Source organism: Adiantum capillus-veneris, chromosome 6, assembly GCF_014529385.1.
Source record: "Adiantum capillus-veneris isolate H3 chromosome 6, ASM1452938v2, whole genome shotgun sequence".
Classification (NCBI taxonomy): Eukaryota; Viridiplantae; Streptophyta; class Polypodiopsida; order Polypodiales; family Pteridaceae; genus Adiantum; species Adiantum capillus-veneris.
The window spans coordinates 39,836,853-39,858,165 of record NC_140936.1 but is presented as its reverse complement, the minus strand read 5'-3'; the positions used below and the strand labels follow the sequence as shown (position 1 = coordinate 39,858,165).

The window sequence follows — 21,313 nt, the reverse complement described above, 5'->3', positions numbered from 1 at the left end:
GCTTGTTGCCCTGGCAACGACAGGAGGTGCCGTGCGAGGTGTCTACAAGACGATCGCAATCTCAGAGTCTATCCTGGAAAGCAAGGGGAGGTACTCTCTCCTCAAGTTAGGGAAGCAGATTGAGATGGGTAAGTCTGCATCCTCGACAAGAGTGTCAGTAGTCGGATCAAAGCCATGGCGCCACTGTCGAAAATGAACTCTGAGTGCTTGGATGGCCAAGGGGCTCATAGCAATGACCTTGGACGCCATCACGGATGTCTCAAACTCAATCTAATACTGTCTGTGCCTGAGAAACTGAATGCCACTGATCTTTCACACCTTTGCTAAAAGGCGGGCTTGAAGGAGATCATGCATCTCTCCTCTGCTAGGTTGGGTGCTGATGATCTTACAAATAACCGAGGTGGCCTGAAGGCGCGCCACCTTTGTCTCTAAGCTTGCTTGCTCTGTTAGCAAAAGAGAAATTCGGATGGTAGGCTTCGCGGTGTTGGGTGAGGCGGCTTCAGTTGAGTCCCTCTGTGGCAGAGCAGAATCCCCCATGTGTGTCTGTTGCTGTGACGGCGAACGAGGTCGGGAAGAAGGTGGTTTTCCAGCGCCTCCAATGCTGGAGGAGGAAGAGTGGCATGACGAGGACGGACCGGGGGGGGGGCAAAATGGGTGGCAGCATGCAGAGCTGGAGTGGGGTGACGCGGAGGGCAGCGCGTAGGGTGGGGCTATGTGAGGCTCGAGCAAGCAATAAAGCAGCGATGGCAAGCGGGCAGCAGTAGCCCTAGGAAAAAGTCTTTGAGATGTCTTATCCTTGTTAGTTAAAAGGTGAGTACTTGTTTCAAGTTTTAGTCAAGTAACCTTCTTTAACTTATTTTGCTTATGCCTTTTCTAAAAGAATTTTAAGCCAACTAATGGTTTGTTTGATCTTGTATTCTTTAGTAACAATTAAAGTGATTTAATTTTCTCTTCTTTTGTTTTCTTGTGTCCCTTGCTTTTGTATTTTGTGATTGTTTTATCCCCTTTTATAATTTGTAAGTTCAGACTATTCTGACCTGATGAAGGTATATAGATAGTGATCTATAGCAGTTTTGATGCTGGTTATATTGTGAACGACGAGTAGTCAAGGTGTGTTGATGCAGAGTTGATGCTTTGTGGTCATGTGATGCTCTCAGCTAGTGGCTATGAGTTGCTAATGCCTTGATGTTGAGGTGGTTTTATGGCTATGAGTTTGAAGCCGATTATGTGCTCTTGAGGCAAGGTATACCTATTGCAATTGATTTCAGTTTTATCTTCACTTGATGCGATTTGACCGAGTTGAGTCAAATTTGATGTGGTATTGATGAGTTTTTCTACACTCTTGATTGTTGATGCCTCTCATGCGTGATTAAGGGGAATTCCAATTTTGTTGGGAGAATAACAGATTTCGAGCTTGGTTTGGCGCCTATTTGAGCCTAGTGTCTACTACATTAGCAGATTTTTGGTATATCTCTTACGTTTTATGTATGGTCTATCTCTTACATTTTATGTATGAAGTTTAGGGATATTGCTTTGCACGCTTGTGTGGTGTCGATATTTGCATTCTATGGCAGTTGTCTTGAGTCGTGTCTACAGAGCCTTTTGTGAGGGTTGTGGTGAGGTTTTTTAAAGCTGAGCACTAGGAGTTGGGTTACCCAGTGTCTGGTGGATTAGGTCAGTGGAGCTCTCTTTATTGCAACCTCACCATAGGATACTCGATAATTGAGTTGGCTTGGCACAAGTGTTGAGTCAGTTTGGATTTTGTGTATGCCTAGATCTTGGCACATTGTTTACTCATTGTTTGCAACTGTCATGATTTGACATTTATGCTGAAATATTGCCTAAACTGTGCCAAAGTTTTATCAGATCTTGATCAATCTTTTCACATGTGTCAACCTGTGGCTGACATTTGTACTCTGCTCTGTCGAGATTCCCCGTCGAAAATTTTCTAGAATCTCCCGACTCGGAAGAACACTTACTCGTTGGAATCTCCGTTGGTTTTCTCTGTTCCCCTGCTGGGATTCGGGTTTTCTTCATCTCCCTGCAGACGAGTAGTTGGAGGGGTGTCGTCTCTGTCGGATCCTTCACAAGAACCCATGTGTGCTGCAAAAAGGATCGGATCCTTGGTAGAAGAAGAATCATCTGAGCTCTGATATCACTGTAATTTACTTGGGACAGCCCAAGTCAAAGATCAATAGCAAAACACCAACAGAATTGCAAACATCTGAACTGAACTTAATAGAGAGAGAGAAAAGGAGGAGTGGTGGCAAGGGAGGCAATCGGTGGGGGGCAGTGAGGGCTTCAGCAAGCGATCGATGATTGATGTCTTCTTGGTCGCTTTCTATGTTGATTCTCTCCATTTATAGTAGTTGGTGATTACATCAAGCCACCAAAGGTATTAAAATGCCATAAGCTACCAAGTGGTGACTAGTTGTGCCATAGATAGAAGCAAAACAGGTAAGTAATAAGTTAGGATCAACTTCTTTTTCATTTTTTTTCCCTTTGTGGGGTGGGGGGGGGGAGCTAAATTGACTCCAATTGATTGTGCTACCAAAATCGACAAATTTGCACTTGTGCTACCTAAACTAGCAAGTCTGCATTGATATTGCTTAAACTGGTGAATCTATTATTTGTTGATGTGCTGCCTCAATCGACAGATTCTCACGGATATGTAGTGTTGCCTAAACTGGTGAATCTACACCAGGGGGCTGTGCGGGGGCGGGGGCGGGGGCTGAGAGAGGGGGTGGGGAAGCTGCATACATGAGGGAGGCAGAAGGCGGGGGGCAGCGAGGGGCTTCAGTGAATGATCAATGATTGAGGTCTTCTTGGTAGCTTTCTATGCTGATTCTCTCCATATATAGTAGATGGTGATAACATCATGCCATCAACGGTATCAAAATTGAAAAAACTTCTGGCATTGTTGGAACAGGTTCTTTACCATCAAAGCAGGAATGATGGGGTGGTTTTTTTTAAATCTCTCAATTGGAGCGAAACAGATTCAAATTGAAGGTTCTCTCACTTTGCCGATGATTCTCTATCAAGCCTTTTCAATGGTTGGTTGTTTTGAAACTAATTTTCTTTTTCAAGGTACATTAACTGATGCACTTCATGCATATACTTCTGATTTGGTTCTTTTGACTTCAGATATACGTGCTCGATTTTTTCTGGTTTGAAGAATACATGACATCCACGTGAGTAACAGATAAATGAAAGTCTGTTTTGGGCGGTACGACTTGAAAGGTTGAGAAGTATTTTATATACGTTTTGAGGTGTAGCAACTTTTGACCATGCATTCATGGACTCTAGTATGCAAGATATGTGATGGATATTTATAAGGAATGAAAGAAGAGCAGAAGGGGTTGTCAATATTGAAGATTTAGCAATGTGATGAAAGGATGGACAAGAAGCAAGAAACATTATTGTCTATTCAGTGAAGGCTCGGCCGAGTTTATCCTTTGCAGACTTAAATGCCATTATTAGATCTAACAGGCCTTTTTTGGGCAGTTAAGGAGAGTACTTGTCTGGTCCTTGTTGCATAGTCAATGCCATCATCCAGTTTTAAACTGTGGCCTAAAGGTCAGTAATAACTTGATACATATTTCTGGAAGAGGGTCAGCTGAATTCATTGACACTCACTAGAAGCCAATTCACTAGTTAAACATAGATGTCCTACACCATTTGTATCACCTCAGAATAAGTAAGATGCAGAAGTATTGGCATTCCAAAAATATGACATTAGAAATTTTTGCCATAATTACAGAAAACTAAAAGGCAGACTTGACTAACAATGGTAAATTATTGTGGGGGGACTTTATAGTGTTCCCATTAGTTTAGAGACTCTGATATCACCCAGGGGAAGTTGGAACATCTTCCCTTTCACTCATGAAGAGACAATAAAGCAATTGGTTTTGAAAGTAGTTGAACAAGAATGAAGAAAACACATTTGCAGCAGGCGGAACAATTTTTTGAAAAGCCAATCATTGGCATGCACATCAGCGCACGTAATCTGCAACGTCGCTTTCACTGCACGTAACCAGCCAGCAGGTCGCTTTCAGTGCCCGTAATCTGCTCGCTCGTCTCTGTCTGGCCCCCCTCACTCCGGACCTTTGATGGCCGGGAAAGGACACTCGGTGTCCTTTCCCTCGGAAACTAGCTCCCGCCATGGCTCGCCTCCGCACCGCTCGTCATGCAGTTTATTCAGTGTCCTTTCCCTACACCATAATTACAACGACTGACTTTTTGAAACTTGTTATACCTGTTAAGTCACCATCGCATATGCTGGAATCCCATTCTTGCGTCTTTAGTACTAAGCTTGTTTACTAGCGCTTAAATCAATGCAACCTACCGTTGCTGACTGTTCTTTTAAAAAAAAATTTATTCGTCTGTCCTTATTTGATTATTGAAGCTTCTATCAAGGTAAAAGTTTTCGGGTTATCCCAGCCTCCTGCAAAATTTTAGCTAAGATTTTCTCTAGAGCTCTCTAAGACTGACGGAGGCGTGAATAATTAATTAGAATCTAGATGTTTATTTTTTATATTACTAAAGAAGAGCTCGTAGTGTTTTGCAGATGGGATATTATTGCAGAGAACTTTGGCCTTATGTTGATTTTTGGTGATCTGGTGTGGATTCCCTTCACTTTCAGCATTCAGGTGCATCTAATCTCTCATAGCTTATCGCTCTCTTTTTGACAATCGATTGATGAAGTGGGTACAAGAGAGAATAAAAGTACAGGACGATGCACAATGCTGTAGTGCCCTTTTTTCCTCTTTTCTTAAAAAAAGAAAAGAAAAAGTGCTGCTGCCTTGTATTGTGTTGTACTACTACATTGGACTTGTATTTCTTGAACTTGGGAGGAAGAGATAGAATGCAACAGATTTTACTCCTTTCATGTTTCAGATGTTCAACATTTAAAAAACACATGCTTGCTCATAAATGAAGAGCGACTAAGAGGCAAAGTTTAAACAGGAAACTTTGGTAAAAAAAAGCATCAGGAAAGAATTTCTCAAACAGCATTAGGCAACAGTCTTGGAACAGCCAATTATATACAAGGAAAAAATTTGCAGTACTTCTGTTGGCTATGGAAAGGTGCAAGCTACAGACAATTGGTCTATCTCAACTTCTAGCTTAGAAAGTTCAGCTGCAGGCACTGAAATCTTGCACTAGCCTTGCTGGTCCATATCATGCTGTCTTAGTGAACTTGACCATTGGTATGTCTGACTTATGAGACGTGTATGTATACAAATTCCATATACCTCAAAATGAGCTGCCTTTTTAGAATCTGAGCTTCCAAACTGGTCAGTTGGAAGTAATGATGAACTACCTCTTTTGACCTTATGTGGAACCCTTACCTTAAAACTCGTCACATACCACCCCTAAAGCCAAAGCAATTGTCCTCGATTGCACGGATGAAGTCAAAATTATGTTCACCACGAGACACGTTTTGGTATGTCAAGTGAAATGTTTCGAGCATTGAAATGTTATGCTTGATGGAACGAAATACATTCAATTTCACTAACAACAAGTTACCATTCATTATAATCTTTGAAAGGTTTAGAGACCTTCGAAAAGATTTTGGTCCTCAATTGTTGTGTGCTCCTTGTAGCTTATGTTGAAGGAAACTTCACAGAGTCTTCGAAGATACGCAAAGTTGCCACTTTCTTGAAAGGGAATGCACTTCAATTATTGACCACATTATTGAATCAAGGTCAAGCCCCTGCAACCTGGGTCCAGTTTAAACAGCTTTTTGCACGTGCATGTCTTACAAACACTTTTGAAGTGAATGTGATGACAGGATGACACGAGTTGAATGCTAAACAGTGTGCGACTCTTGAAGAGATTCACTTTCCTGGGCACATTGTTTCAAAGGATGCGGTACGGATGGATCCAGCCAAAGTGGAAACAATTAGGTCATGGCCAGACTTGAAGTCGGTACATGACATTCGAAGCTTTCTAGGCTTATGTTCCTACTACAAGAGGTTCATCCGAAATTTTGCTGAGATTGCTTCTCCACTCCATGCAGTACAAGGGGAAGGAGAGCTAACTTCAGATCCGGTAATCGTTTTGCTAGATCTTTCAAAACCGTTTGTGGCTCAATAGGATGCATGTGGCCATAGTCTTGGTGCAGTTCTAATGCAGAATGGTCGAGTAGTCGCATATGAGAGCAGAATTCTTTTGAAGAGTGAAAGGAACTTGCAAGTTTATGAGAAAGAACTGTTGGTAGTAATTCGCACTCTCACTAGTTGGAAACATTATCTGCTACGGGCTGATTTTGTTACCATATACATGTGGTAGTGATGTGTATGAACACACTAGGACCGCCGTGGCATTTTTTCCCTCTTTAGGAGGTTTTTTTCCCCGTGCATTGTATATACGCCCATCACTCTAGGGCTATCAATCTTTCTATTGCACACTAAGTAACACACTCTCTATTGTGTGCCTTGAGCTTCCTTCGTCTTCTCCAAGCTGTGTGTGTTTCTCTGCAACCCTAATTCCAACAATTGGTATCAGAGCAGGTCACGTCCTCCAGGGCAGAATTTCTGTCAGTGCCGTTTTCTGCATAACAGGTGCCTTATAGTCTTCTACGGTTTGTGCTATATAGCACAGGTTGTTCCCGCTCCGTTTCTCCTATTTTCGGGCAGTTTTCACATCAGGTGTAGCATTTACCATGGCTGACAACAACAACACAGATGTGTTCAAGATGTTTGCTGTTGAGGACAGGTTGGATGGGAACAACTACCCTATGTGGGCTTATATGATGCAACATGTTCGTGTGTCAAAGGGTGTCTGGAACATTGTGCAGGGCATTGATGTACGTCCTGGTTCTGAGGATGTAGGCGATGTTGAGGATGTTGCAGGTCTTACTGCAAGGATTGCAGCTGTTAGAGTTGTTTTGCCTACGGCAGAACAAGCTCGTTGGGATGTTAACGATGCGCAGGCTCATGCATTGATTGCGTTGTCTGTGAAGCGCACCATTGTTCCTCACATCCGTTCAGCAAAATCTGCAAAACAGGCTTGGGATATTCTAGCAGGTCTTTATGCAAGCCGCAATGAGGCTAAAATTGCTTTGCTGTGTAAAGAGCTGGAGTCGAAGATTATGCATGAGGAAGATGATATGGACACTTTCCTTGCTAGTGTCAAGGATATCAATGAGCAGCTTATTTCTGCAGGTGAAGTCATTTCAGATAGTTCCCTTGTGCAGACTGTTCTTGATGCCTTACCAGATTCCTACCAGACTCTTGCTAGTACTTGGAGACTTATGACCCAAGGAAATCCTGAAGTTGTCAAGTTTGATGTATTATGCACATTGCTGTTGCAAGAGTCACTTTCCAGAAAAAACAGGACTAGGCAGCGTGCAGTTGAACAGGATTTTATTGCTTCTCAAAGAAAGGGTGGTAACAGTAATGCAGCCACTTCTTATGGTTTTGCTGCGAGTGGCAAAAATTCTGTTCCTAATGTTTCTGCTGGCAGCACTTCATCTGGCAATTCTGGTGATAAGGGCAAAAAGAAGATGCGTTGCCATTATTGTAAAGCCAATGATCACATGATCAAGTCGTGTCCTAAGTTGAAGGCCAAAGAGTCTAAGAAGAAAGAGGGTGGTTCCACTGCAAATGCTGGTTCCACTACAAATGCAGCCATTGTTGAGTCTTCTGTGAAAGGAGACTGTGTTGCTGATGTTGATGCAGAATGGGCGTTTAGCGCAGAGTGCACTTACAATCCTGCTGTCCATGATGCATGCTTGTCAGTTGTTGCTGCAGATTCACATGTGTGGTATTTCGACAGTGGTGCTACAAAGCACATTACCTCACATCGTGAATTGTTTACCTCTCTCGAGTCTGTCCCTCGTGGGAATTCAGTCACTTGTGCCAACAATGCCTCTTATCCAGTTCAGGGAGTTGGAAAGATTGTGCTTACTGCTGCTTATGGAAGTTCTTTCACACTTGTTGATGCACTTTATGTACCTGGGATCAAGAAGAATATCCTGTCTGTATCCGCACTTGCTAGACTTGGACTTGTAGTCAAATTTGTGGATGACAGATGTACAGTTCATGATCTCAGTTTTGGTGATGAAATTGTTGCATCTGGGCTTTTGTGCCGTGGGCTGTATAAGCTCACTTTGTATGACAAGTGTGGACAAAATTTTGCAAATGCTGTTGCAGATTCAAGGGCTATTTCAGATGCAAAACTTTGGCATGCACGTTTTGGTCATCTAAATTTTGCCAGTTTGTTGCGTTTGCAGAAATCTGATATGGTTGCTTCTTTGCCGCCTCTTCAAGCTTTACCGCATTCTTTTTGGCTTGAGGCCATCATGTGTGCCACTTATGTACTAAACAGGTGTCCTACGAAAGCTTTGCAGTCTATTACTCCATATGAAGTATGGCATGATAGAAAGCCTTCTATAGAGCACATGCGTGTTTTTGGCTGTTTGGCATATGCTTTGGTGCCACAAGTGTAGCGCAGAAAATTGGATGATAAGGCTGTCAAATGTATTTTTGTTGGTTATAGTGCTGAAAGCAAAGGTTACAGGTTGTATCATCTGTAAACAAAACGTATTCTGGTTTCACGGGATGTAGTGTTTGTGGAAGATTCTGTTCAGCCCTTGCTGTCATGTACTAGAGACAATAATGTAAGCTCACAGGACATTTATGACACTTTGTTGCCTCTTTTCAGTGGTGGAAATACGAATGTAAGTTCCAATGAGGCAAATGTACAGCCTATGGGGGTTTCTGAAAATGTTATAGATCAGCCTATTACTGATACAGATATACATGATGTACTTGATGAGAAAAGAACTGAAATTGAGCAGGCTAGAGGTATGCCAAAATGGTTCGTGCACACTTTGCGTGATAGTAAATTGGATGCATCTTTGTCTAGTCGTACTCGTTCAGGCTCTCGCTATGCATCTTATGCATTAGATTGTTATGCTTTGGTTGTGTCTAGGTTACATGATGTTGAGGAGCCTCTGGCTTTTGATGAAGCACAGAATTCAGAAAATTGGATGGCTGCCATGCAATCAGAATATGATGCACTTATAGAAAATGACACATGGACTTTATGTGATTTGCCTCCTGGCAAAAAGGCCCTTGGTACGAAGTGGGTTTACAAGTTGAAATGGAAGCCAGATGGTGAGATCGATCGCCATAAGGCTCGACTTGTTGCAAAGGGTTATGCACAGCAAAAAGGCATAGATTATGAAGAGACTTTTGCTCCCACGTGTCGTATGACTACTGTGCGTTTTCTATGTGCATTGGCAGCTCATTTTGGTTGGGATGTACATCAATCAGACATTGTTACTGCTTTCTTGAATGGTGACATATTTGAGGAGGTTTATGTAACGCAGCCTCACGGTTTTGTCATAAAAGGACAAGAGGACAAAGTGTGCAAATGTAACAAGGCTTTGTATGGTTTGAAGCAATCTCCTCGTGCTTGGTATGAGAAAGCTGACACTCATTTGGTCAAACAAGGCTTTCGTAACAGTCCAACAGAAAGCACATTGTATGTAAAGCGTGAGGGTGATGTATTTCTCATCGTGGTTCTTTATGTTGATGATTTGCTGATCACTGGACCAAATGAGAGACATATTGCTGAATTTAAGGCTGATTTGAATGCTACTCTCAAGATGAAAGATTTGGGGCTGTTGCATCATTATTTGGGTATACAGTTTAAGCAGTGTGATGGTGGTATTGCCTTGTGTAAGAAAGTTACATAGAGACATTGCTATGTAATTTGGACTTGAGGATTACAAACCTATTGCCACTCCCATGGAAATAGGTTTGAAGTTGAGTGTACATGATGCTTGTGATCCTGCTGATGTCTCTCTTTACCAAACTGCTGTTGGCTGCCTCATTTATGTATGCAACATGAGGCCAGATATTCAGTTTGCAGTCTCACAGGTCACCAGATTTATGCATAGCCTAGGGTCTAAGCATTGGCAGGCTGTCAAGAGGATTTTCTGCTACCTTTGTGGCACTTTACATCTTGGCTTGTTTTATCCCAAGGGGGGATCATTGCCGCCAGACTTGCATGCTTTTTCGGCCTCAGATTGGGTTGGTTGTTTTGACACGCGAGTGTCCACAAGTGGTTTTTGTTTCATGCTTGGCAGTTCAGGGCAGTCTTCACAGCTATGGTTGAGTGTGTATGGCTCAGATGCCTTATGGCTGATTTGGGTGTTGGATAGGACACTGCCAACACTATCTACACTGACAGTTAGAGCGCATTGGCAGTTGCGAGGAACCCAGTTTTTCATGCTCGCACAGAGCACATTGAGGTGCATTACCACTATGTCAGGGAGAGGCTCTCAGCAGGAGAGATCAACTTGGCTTATGTGCCAACACAAGACAACCTTGCAGATCTTTTCACAAAGGCATTGTCTCGTGAGAAGCTTGAAGCTTTCCGCAAAGCTTTGGGCTTACTCCCCTTTGTGGACTGATCCTGTCCTCAGGGCATGGCACTTCCCTTTACTCATGTGCCAGCTCTCGTTCACCGCATCACTCCAGGGGGGATTTGTTACCATATACATGTGGTAGTGATGTGTGTGATTACACTAGGACCGCCGGGGCATTTTTTCCCTCTTTAGGAGGTTTTTTCCCCGGTGCATTGTATATACGCCCATCACTCTAGGGCTATCAATCTTTCCATTGCACACTAAGTAACACACTCTCTATTGTGTGCCTTGAGCTTCCTTCGTCTTCTCCAAGCTGTGTGTGTTTCTCTGCAACCCTAATTCCAACAGATTTTGTTGTCTGAACAGATCATCAAACCTTGCGATACTTTCTCATACGAACGAAGTTGTCTGAGAAACACATGCGATGGGCAAACTTCTTATCAATGTTCCATTTTCAGATTTTGCATGTGGAAGGGAAAAGGAACGTGGTGATTGATGCATTGTCACGAAAGCCCCAAATTTTGGCAGTGTCAATTCCGTACCATTGTGAACTGACAAAATGAAGACATAATATGCGGAAGATTCAGATTTTGCAAAGATCTATGATCAACTTGTTGATGGGAAAGATCATGAGCACTATATGCTTAAGAATGACTTTCTCATGATGCATGGAAAGTTGTGCGTTACTAAAGAGTTACGGCCAAAGGTTTTGATAGAAAGTCATGCTCCACCATATGATGGGTATTGTGGCATTGATGTGACAGTGAAAAGCGTTGAGGCATTCTTCTATTGGCAAGCTTTTCGTTGAGATGTTGACACATTTGTGAGATCATGCTAGTATGTCAAAAAGTCAAATTTGACAGGCAAAAGCAATCGGGATTGTTGCAACCCTTGCCGATCCTTGATAGGCCGTGGGAAAGCATAGCAATGGACTTTATCTTTGATCTTCCAAGAACGCAAACATGCAATGATGGATTTGGACTATCATTCAGACCCATTTCATCCTCGTTAGGAAGAAGATAAAGCCAGAACACATGGTCAAGATATTCATGAGCAATATCTTTTAACTATCACGGGATGTCTGAGTCAATCGTCAGTGATAGAGATCCACGTATGACGAGTCTTTTCTGGGAGGCATTGTTTGGGAACATGGGTACTAGGCTAAAGTTCTCATCTTCGTTTCATCCACAAACTGATGGACAATCAGAAGAGGCAAATTCGATTGTCCTAGGTCTGATCAAATGTTATGTGTCAAAGCACAAGGCAACTTGGAAACACCATCTCCCATTGTTTGAATATGCTTACAATAACATTGTGCATACGTCAACAGGTTAGGCACCATTTGAGATAGTGGAAGGAGGGAAGAAAGTCCCACCCATTTTGCAAACTAAGGACAAGATATTTGAGGCAGACAAGTATGTGCAAGATATGGATGAAACATACAGGAAGATAAAGATTGCTCTCTGAAAGACTCAGGCTAAGCAAAAGAAAGTTGCTAATCGTCACCGTCGTGAGCTCGTATTTTCACTTGGTGATTGGGTACTTTTGCGCTTTGAAATAGCTGGGTTAAGGAAAAGGAAAGGCAAGGAACTTTTGTTTCCAAAGATCAATATGCGATACTATGGTCCTTTTCAGATTCAGAAAAGATAAGCGATGTAGCTTACAGTTTGTGAAGCTACTAGAAGGTTGGAAAATACATAATGCTTTACATGTCATCCTTCTAAGGCCCTTTGTTGGTGATGTGCTAGAGAATATACTTGATGAGGAATAGCCCGAAGTGGAAGAATTGGATGAGATTCTTGTTATTGAACAGATATTCGCACATAAGGAAAGGAAGGTTAAAGAAAAGATTGCAAGATGCTATTTGGTGAAGTTCAAGAACTACCCATTTTTGGATGCTAAATGGATGGAAGAGTTTGAATTAGTTGATTCACCTCAGCTATTGCACCTATATCTTGAAGCCTTTTAGATGGAACCCACGGTGACTTGATCTAGCCCTTTGGAGCAAGGTAAGAGCATGGTTCATGATGCTCAAAGGAGTAGTTAAGCAATTGTATTTACTCTTTCCGTACAGAATTTGGCTAGAGAAGTTTGTGCTTGAGAGTACACCAACAAAACTTCTATGCTTGATATATGTGTGGTAGCTAGGTGGTGGGATTGTCTAATTGTCCAACGCTACATTTTCGGAAGCATGTATATCTTGGATTCCCATCATAGAATATATGTGATATCAAGAGATATCAACATGTATTATCGGCATGCAAGCGAGGTCGCTTGGAGTATTTCAAGGGTGGGGTGTGTCACTAGGAGGTGTATTTTTCTTGTTGCCTTCTTTAAATATATACTACATATTTTTATTTATTTTTATTTTTACTTGTTTTCTCCAATACACTTGAAAAGGTGCAAGTGGACATTGCATGGCCAATGTGAAACGGTTGCGGCCGAACGGGTTTCTCACATCGGGAATCTCGACTATGTACAGTTCTAGGGGTTTGATGCGTGTTTGCCAAGGCAAGAGCCTTTTGAATAGGAATCGGTTTAGCTAATTGCTAATCCCCCACAGTTACGCACAGTTCCATCGCAAAAGATTGCGAATTTGGAGAGTTTTCTCGCGTGAAAACTCGTCTAAATTACAGGGAAATTGTCCCATTGTGTGCGGGAGCCCTTGGGACACGCGTAGACGTGTTCACTTCGCTAAAAACAATCCAAAATAGAGAATTACACCCTACTGTATTTTTTTGCAAGTTTAGGGTTTCGCACTTAAACCCGCAAATTAGCACCAAGGGAGCCTTGGGAAAGCCTTGGGATGTGTGTACAAGGTTTTGGGAACCCGAAGTGGAAAAACAGGGAATTACAGCACACTCTAATTCTGTTAGAGCTATTAGAAAGCTCGTAAATTGGGAGGGAATCCGTCTTGGACATGGGCTTTTGACCTACAGGGGTTTTGGCGTCGTTGTGTTGTGAAAATTGGGTTAGAAACCTGCAATTTCAGCCCATCACCAGGTTTGGACAGCTATGTGAGACTTTGATCTACATGTGCAGTTCGTTTGTTCTTAATTGAATAAAGAAATACCGAAAGGGGCACCAGTCTTTGGGGCATATAGGGTGTCGGTTCTCGTGTGGACAGTGACATTCTAGTTGTTGGACGCATCTGTGTTCTCTTTTCTTCTCTGAGGTAATTGAATTAGTACCGCCCTGTATGGTGTACAGGCGGGTTATAGGGAGACCCTAGCAGAATATAACATGAAGCCTTAGTGATTGGGAAATCGGGCCTTCAAAAAGGGGTAGACAATAGCCTAAGACTTTAGGCTCAAAAAAATTACGCGCGTTAGTGCAAGCATAAAAATGAGATGGGGTCCTTGGAACAGTAATTCTAAGGCCTTCATTATTTTTAATAAGGCCTTAGGATAAGCAAGTTAAATTAACTTTAACTACTTCTGTTTGGGCAAGTGACTGGGCAAGTGGGAAGAGGTAATGCAGGAGCAGTGCAGGTGCGGCATTGTGTCAAGAATGTTTGATTTTCTCATAGGAAAAATTAATGTGAACATTTGTGAATTAGTTGCACATTTTAAAAGTGACTTAGGAATTCTTAAAACTTTAAAGTTGAAGGGTTTTAAAGTTTTAAAGTAAGTGTGTCAAGTGACACACTTACTCATGCAAGCTCTGTCTCATTCTCATCCCCAAGCGCCCCTTTCTCCCCCTCTTGTCTATTTAAGAGCAACACCCCTTCCTCTTGGGAGGTTGGCAGTGCTCCTACCCCCCCCCCCCCCCCCCCCCCGTGCGCGTATTGTAAGCATGCTCTATGTAGTGGAGCTTTCCATTGGAGCTTGAGAGCCCCTGTGACATATGTGGTAGCTTTGAGCTCCCATTGTCTAGAACAAGGACCCTCATAGCCATAGCCACCTTCCTGAGAAGTTTCGTTCTAGCAGATGCTCTCTTCCTAAAGCATAGTGGCTGTAATTTCTCAGTTTTCAGCCTCTAATCATCTCAATTAGGGCGGTTTTCAGCTGAGCACTCATAGAATTTCAGTCTTCTCTCCTTATCATATGCACACACAAATTTTGGTGCAATTCCATCAAGAAAAAGACCTCCGTTTCGGTGTTAGAACGTGCACAGGTAATAATTTCAGGTTATGTGCAAAAAATTACAGCAAGGGTATGTGTGCATTTTCCGTGTTTTTGTCTTGTATTCATTGCAGGAATGATTAAGTATGAAGGGAAAGAGTTAGCAGAAGATACACTCTCTTCTATGAGAGCTTCCGAGAAGGTTTGTTGGAAGATAGACTCTCGTTTACGAGAGCTTCTTGAGTGGGTACTCTTTCTCTGTCAGTAGCAAGAATAGAACAAGGAAGAATTGAGGACGCACGTTTGCCTCGTTCCTGTGCTTGTAAGACTCTCCCTTAGTAATAAAGATATTCTCTTTATGGGCGAAGGGGACCAGTCCATCTTCTGGTCCCCAATAATGTGTCAAACTTTTCTCTCAGCTCTCAGTTCTCTTGAATATATGAATTTCATTTAAATGCTAGTTTACGCTTCCGTCTTTGTGACGGGTCACCAAGAAAACGCGTAAAGTCCTACGAAGAAGTCCCATCGTCGGCGAATGTCGAAACTGGTCAGCCCGCATGGGACTGTCACAAAGGAGAGGCCTGCACCAAGAGTAGCGCCCTCAGGAAGGGCAGTCCCTCCCAAGCTAGCCGGCTCAAGGATTGGTGTATATTTCTGTTCTTAATACTATCCACTCACAATTGTGAGTTTTGCAAAAAAAAAACAATTGATAGGTTTGTTGACACATGTAATATGTATTCAAGGCTAACAAATATGTTTTCTTGTTTATATGAATGCAAGAGAGGACTCTATCTTTACTTATAATCGTTTTGGCTAAGCTATTGTCCATCACTATTGAATGTGGCCTCTTTAAGTTGTCCTTGACTATCTTATGTACAAAACACTAGAATGATACCTCATTCTCACTATGATGTACAAAACTGAATCAAAGACTGGGTTGTTTTTGTGCTAATATTTGTCCTTTGTCTAAAGCTAGCTATATTTTGAACTGTTATGTTCTCTTGTGTATAAGTCTAAAAACAACAACAACACACACACACACACACACACACACACACATACATTCTTTGGATTGTGTTCTTACATACACTCACACGGGTTTTGGGCATTGGAGAGCGGCATGGAATCCTTTAAATGCATCAAAATCAATGTCTACCTCCTCTATATCGACGAACATTTCATCGGCATCGACTTCGACTTTTGTTTTGGCATTGGCTTTTAGATTGTGGCATCCGTGGTGGATTTTGACATTCGGTCCCTGGCTTTGACATTAGTTTTTGATTTATGACATCAATTTTAGGGCTACAAGAACGAACAAGAGAGATATTGTACATCTCTCAGGATACGAATTTCGGCTTAGACATCAGCATCACTTTGGACTAGCATGCAGAGGTGCTTTTGGGAAAGCACTCAGCTTTTTGCTTTCACAGAAACAGCCCCAACAAAAAAACAGGAATAGAAAAGTTAGAGAGTGAATATTGGCCAAAAGAGAATTTTCCAGTGGACAGAAAATCAGGATTAAAGAGATAAAACACTGCACAGCCAGGGAGAGCTCTCACCGACTTAGAGTACCTTCTTACTATCTTAGCTTCCGAACTAGATTAGATGGAAGCAGTGGCCAATTGCACCTTTGACCTAATGGAGAAACCCTAACACAAAAATCAAGTTGCTTTTGCCTTTGTGTATCATGGAGAAGGAAAAATTTATATTTCTTAATTACAAGTGAGCAGAGTACCCACATGGTGGCGAATCCTATCCTTTCAATTGAAGCTTGTAACCTGCATCCTAGCTTTATTCTCTATAGGTGTCCAAGTTGGGTTTTAGCAAAGCTTGGTGCTTAACTTGTTGAAGAGATACTTCAAGGAGTCAAATATTTAAGCATTAATCTGTAAGGTGCCTTCTAGAATATTTCATGAGTTTGTGAACTTCCTCAAGTTATTTCTCCTCTCCTCTAAAGAAGGGCTTCACTATGCTTAATTAGTGTGGACCAAGGATAGTGGACTCATGGGAGGTGAAGGGAATCAACAAATATCTATGCTATTGGGGATGGCGTGGTATTCAATCAATACTTTGCATGATGGAGCTGATGGTTAGATTGTCTAGTGGGTGACTATCATCGGTCTATACCTTGCACTTTCCTTAAAGAGTGAATGTGGGCTTATCTTGGATTCATCTAGGTAAATAAATTATCTAAGCTTTATATAGACACTACAATGATAGAGAAAAATTTCACTATTGTTGTGAGAGGACTATGGATTTGATAAGGATGATGAACAAAGTGTTGATGCCATAACACATCGTATTTTGTAAATAAGAAAAGACTCACACTAAGTGGGGGTTTGCTATGATATGCTATTTTTTGAGCTTTATGTTCTTGTGAACTTTGTTTGTTGTAAAAATTACTTTCTAGATCATTCCTAAATTTCAAAATTTTCCTTGACTTAGGGTTGGTGGTTGCTTGCACACAAGCCTGTATTAACCAAGTTTGCAGCTATTCTCAATGTCATCATCTTTATTCTAGGGTATGATTCTTGAAAGATTTGTCATTCTTGTTGCTCGTTTTAAGCTTTTAACTTCAAATGCCATTTGGGGGGGAGAGAGAGAGAGAGAGAGAGAGAGAGAGAGAGAGAGAGAGAGAGAGAGAGAGAGAGAGAGTGAGAGTGTCGAGCAATAGTTTGAGGTAGTTTTGCAATCTATCAAGAGGAAACTTTGCCGTTGGCCTTCCTTGGATTTTTCTTTCGATGGCACAGAGCCCTCGTGGTCAATTAGGTTCTTGTGACAGCTTGTTTCACGAGATCTTGTATGACTCTTCAATGTGATGATTGAAGCGCCTACTGCGCAACTTTCTGTGGGGTGGCTTAGATGGATCTATTGACACATGGCCCGGAGTTCATTGCGACACAATTTTCTTTTTGCAAGAACAAGATCCTTCCATTAGTTAAGAAGAACTGCCTAATGGGCTACAATCTGCCCCTACTAGAGAGGGCTACTTGCTTTTGCCAGGGCTTCCAAAAAGATACAGTCTTCATGCTTACTTCCTTGGGATATAGACCAGGCATTAGATACACATGATTCCAGATGCAGTTCATTAGTTGGACTTCTACGAGCGGGATATAGTTTTCACCATGATTTGTAGCATCACTCTTTGGACCATGTGGACCTCAAGTTTTGGGTTCACAGTCCTCCCCTACATACTATCCTTCTGGTCGAGGGGGCTAAGCTAGTTAGAGGCCGTGCTTACAAGCTCAACTCCAAGTGTGCAGAAGCTGTCAGATTAGAGCTAAACACTTCGAGTGACTATCACCCATGGTCATCGTGCCCAAGAAGCAATCCAATAACATTCGTGTATGGGTCGATTACCGTGCTCTGTACAAGGTGACAATCTTAGATGGATTTCCAACACCTTTCATTGAACGCGTGCTTGAAGATGTGACTGGGCACATACTTTAGAGTTTCATGGATGGGTTCAGTGATTACAATCTGCTGGGCATTCATCTTGTGGACCAGATCAAGATTGCATTTGTAACTCCATGGGGTATTATCATTTATACAAGAATGTCTTATGGGTTGAAAAACTCAAACCCCCCCCAACACACACACACACACACACACACACACACACACACACACACAAAAAAAAAAAAAAAACCCCCCTCCTTTCAATTGTACACTCTACCTCATCTTTTATCCTTTGCTCAATGATCATCTTCGAATCTTCATGGATGATTTTTCGACATTCTCCGGCGCTCAGTGTTCTACCCCAGTGGAGAATTTACAGTAGCATCTAGCTCAGCTTTCTGCAGTCTTTCTCAAGTGCCGGGAGACACACCTTAAGCTCAATCCTAACAAATGCCACTTTTTGGTCATGCAAGGTACACTTTTGGGTCATGTGGTGTCTGCTACAGGTTTAGCTCCTGACCCTGATAAAATCGTGGCTATTCTGAGGTTGCCTCCTCCAATCAATCCCAAGGGTGTTCATAGCTTTGTAGGCCACATAGGTTATTATCGTAGGTACATTTGTATATATGTCGATGTTGCCCAACCCTGATCTGCATGACGAATGCTGTTGTACTGTTTTAGTGGTCCAAGGCCGAGGCCAAATCTTTCGCTTACTTAAAAAAGGGCTTGATTGATGCACCCATTTTAGTTGCCCGAGACTGGTCTCTCACTAGTCATGTACATGTAACATACTGATGCTAGTCAGACTGCTATGGGTGCTGTTATGACTCAACCTAGCAAAGAGTTCAACCTGGATTGCCCCATTCATTATGCAAGTCTCCTGCTCACTAAAGCCGAGCGCAACTACAACATAATAGAGAAGGAAGGTTTGGCTATTATTTATGCCCTACAAAAATTCCGACATTATTTAATAGGGGTTTGCTTCACCATTATCATTGATCGTCTTGCTCTACGTTATTTGTTGAATAAGCCACAAGTTGTAGGCCGGGTTTGGTGGTGGTTACCTCTATTCTAGGAGTTTGATTTTGAGGTGGTTCTTCGTCCCAACAAGCGTCAGGTCATGACAGATTACCTCTCTCACATACAAACAAGTGAAGAAGCTGCATGTATTGATGATGACTTCTGGGATAGCAGTCCCTTTAAAGTGGACACAACCCCAAAATGGTATGGGGATGTGCTATATTTGATGTCCATTGGCTTGTACCCTGAGAATGCATCCCCCTTGCAGAAAAGAAGACTATTGGTGAAGTCTAGACCATTCATTCTTATTGGAGCTCAACTCTACAAGTCTAGACCATATGGTGTTTTGCGTTGTTATGTCTCCCCTCATGAAGTCGAACATATCTTAGAGGATGCCCACAGTGGTCCTACTGGGGGCCATTACCCTAGTCACATCACCGCACAGAAAGTTCTACAGAGTGGTGGCTCTATGTGTTTAGAGATGCTATTGCTCATCTGAATGTTTGTGAATTTTGTCACCATTGTGCACCTAAACCCCAAGAAATTGCAAGTGTCTTGTGGTAGCTATAGATTATGCCACCAAATGGGCTGAGGTAGCTACCATTGACTGCACAGGTATCACTAAGGCGAAGTTTTTGTATGAGAATATATTTTGCAAGTTTGGGTACTTCCTTGAGATCACAACGATCGAGACTGTCACTTTGTCAGCGAGCTGATCTCGACACTGCTGATCAACTACAAGATCTTTCATCGCAAGTCTTGCCTATACTATCCCATAGTCAATGGGCAAGCAGACAACACTAACAAAGTTCTCATTGCGCTCCTACGGAAAGCATGCCATTTATCTCTAGATGCTACAGGTGTTTAGTGCCCGACCATCAAATTCATCTTCACGGATGTACCCTTGGATGCGTCTCAATTGTCATCCTTTATGTGCTGCTTGCTTTCGATTTGGAAGGAATTACGCCTTGCTTAGATTTGCCACCCGCCTTCGTGTGTCGTGGGGCAGCCACTTGTATGGAATGCATGTGATAGATTCAGAAGGGCGTCAACTAGGTGAGAGGACACACATTGTATGGGCTAGATGGGATGATGGGCCAACAAACTCTTTACACTAATGGTCAGATGATTCCTTGGTGAGACTGTTCTACGTGACTAGCACGCCCTCAACGGCGGGGGCAAACTCTTTTCCCTTCTCATCACGGATGGTGGATATACTTCGATCCACACTCAAGAGACTTGATTGTTGCTCAGCAGGAGGCTCTCGTCTTTAGCAATGCAGAGACTAGCCATCATGGTCATCACATCAACTTGGAGTTTTAGGGTGAGGTTTTGCCTCATCAACAGTCCACTGCCCATTGGTAGCCTATTAGAGTGGTAGCCTCTTTCTAGAGGAGGTCATGTGTTGACCTTGTTTTCAATATTGAGGAGGCGGAGATTGTGGATTGACAAGGAAGTCCAATTGTTCAGTTGGACTAGGATCCTTGTGAGTGGCAGTGGCCTTTGTTGAGCGATGATGGATGATAGCACATAGGATGAGCGGTAGGATATGTTTTTTTATGTGGATGATAGCACATGCAAGATTGCCTATTGGTACTTGGTCGGCAGTCACTTGTCATGATCCGACTTTTCAGAGATGTACTCTAGAGCTTGAGTCTTTGAGGCAATGCTTATGGGTTTGGCCTTTTGCGTAGCCAGTGTAAATGACAGTTTGTTGTTTGTTAATTAGAGTGGGCATCCATGATGGGTTCATGACATGGGAGGCAGTTGCATGGCTTTTGCAATTTCCGGGGTCACACATCTTTTTTTAGGGCTTGCCAACAAATCCGGTCTTCTTGCTTACTCCCTTGGTTTATAGACCGGGCACTCTATAAATGATCCCAGATGTAGGTCATCAGTTTGATTTCTGCCAAGGAGATTGCGACAAAGTGATGATGTGGCCTGCCCAACTGGAATAGAAATGGCCGAGTGGACATGAGGAGCTGAAACCTCGAAGAACTAACCCACAAAGTGTGGCCGAGGGGCCAAAATCAGAGGGAGGGGTCTAGGGATTTTTATCCTAATCTCTACCAACTTATGGAGCACTAGCTGGGGGCTAAAACCCTAAATATCAAAAGCTTGATATCTGGCTGCAGTTTCATAAATTGCGTTGACATGCTGACGAGGCAGGTTGTACAGAATTTTGTGTTTTGGGCTGCAGGTGATGACGTGGCAGATTGTACAGATTTTACATTTTGCTTTGTTGGCAGTTCTGAACTGCTTTTTGTGAGCTTTGGTAGTAGATGCTTTTGGGGGTTAGTGCTTTTGATCAAGTTATTTTGGGCATCCCTTGTTTTGTTTATAAGTGTCCTTGAGCTCACTTCTTCGTAGAGCATGTGGACGCAGAGTCTCGGAGAGAGTTGGATCCTAGGGAGTTGTACTTTGCGAGCATAGTAATAAAGAAATACCG

At 42.5% G+C, this 21,313-nt stretch overlaps 1 protein-coding gene across 1 annotated transcript in view; it reads left to right on the top strand.

Annotated features, from left to right (window-relative positions):
• The window catches only part of FK (Ergosterol biosynthesis ERG4/ERG24 family), a 159,328-nt gene that overhangs the window by 100,276 nt on the left and 37,739 nt on the right, over nt 1-21,313 (top strand). The window contains exons 7-10 of the mRNA XM_086514160.1: nt 2,930-3,053; nt 3,145-3,191; nt 4,568-4,649; nt 16,891-16,967. Of these exons, the coding sequence (XP_086370286.1) occupies nt 2,930-3,053; nt 3,145-3,191; nt 4,568-4,649; nt 16,891-16,967 (330 nt within the window). The remainder of the gene's footprint in view (nt 1-2,929; nt 3,054-3,144; nt 3,192-4,567; nt 4,650-16,890; nt 16,968-21,313) is intronic.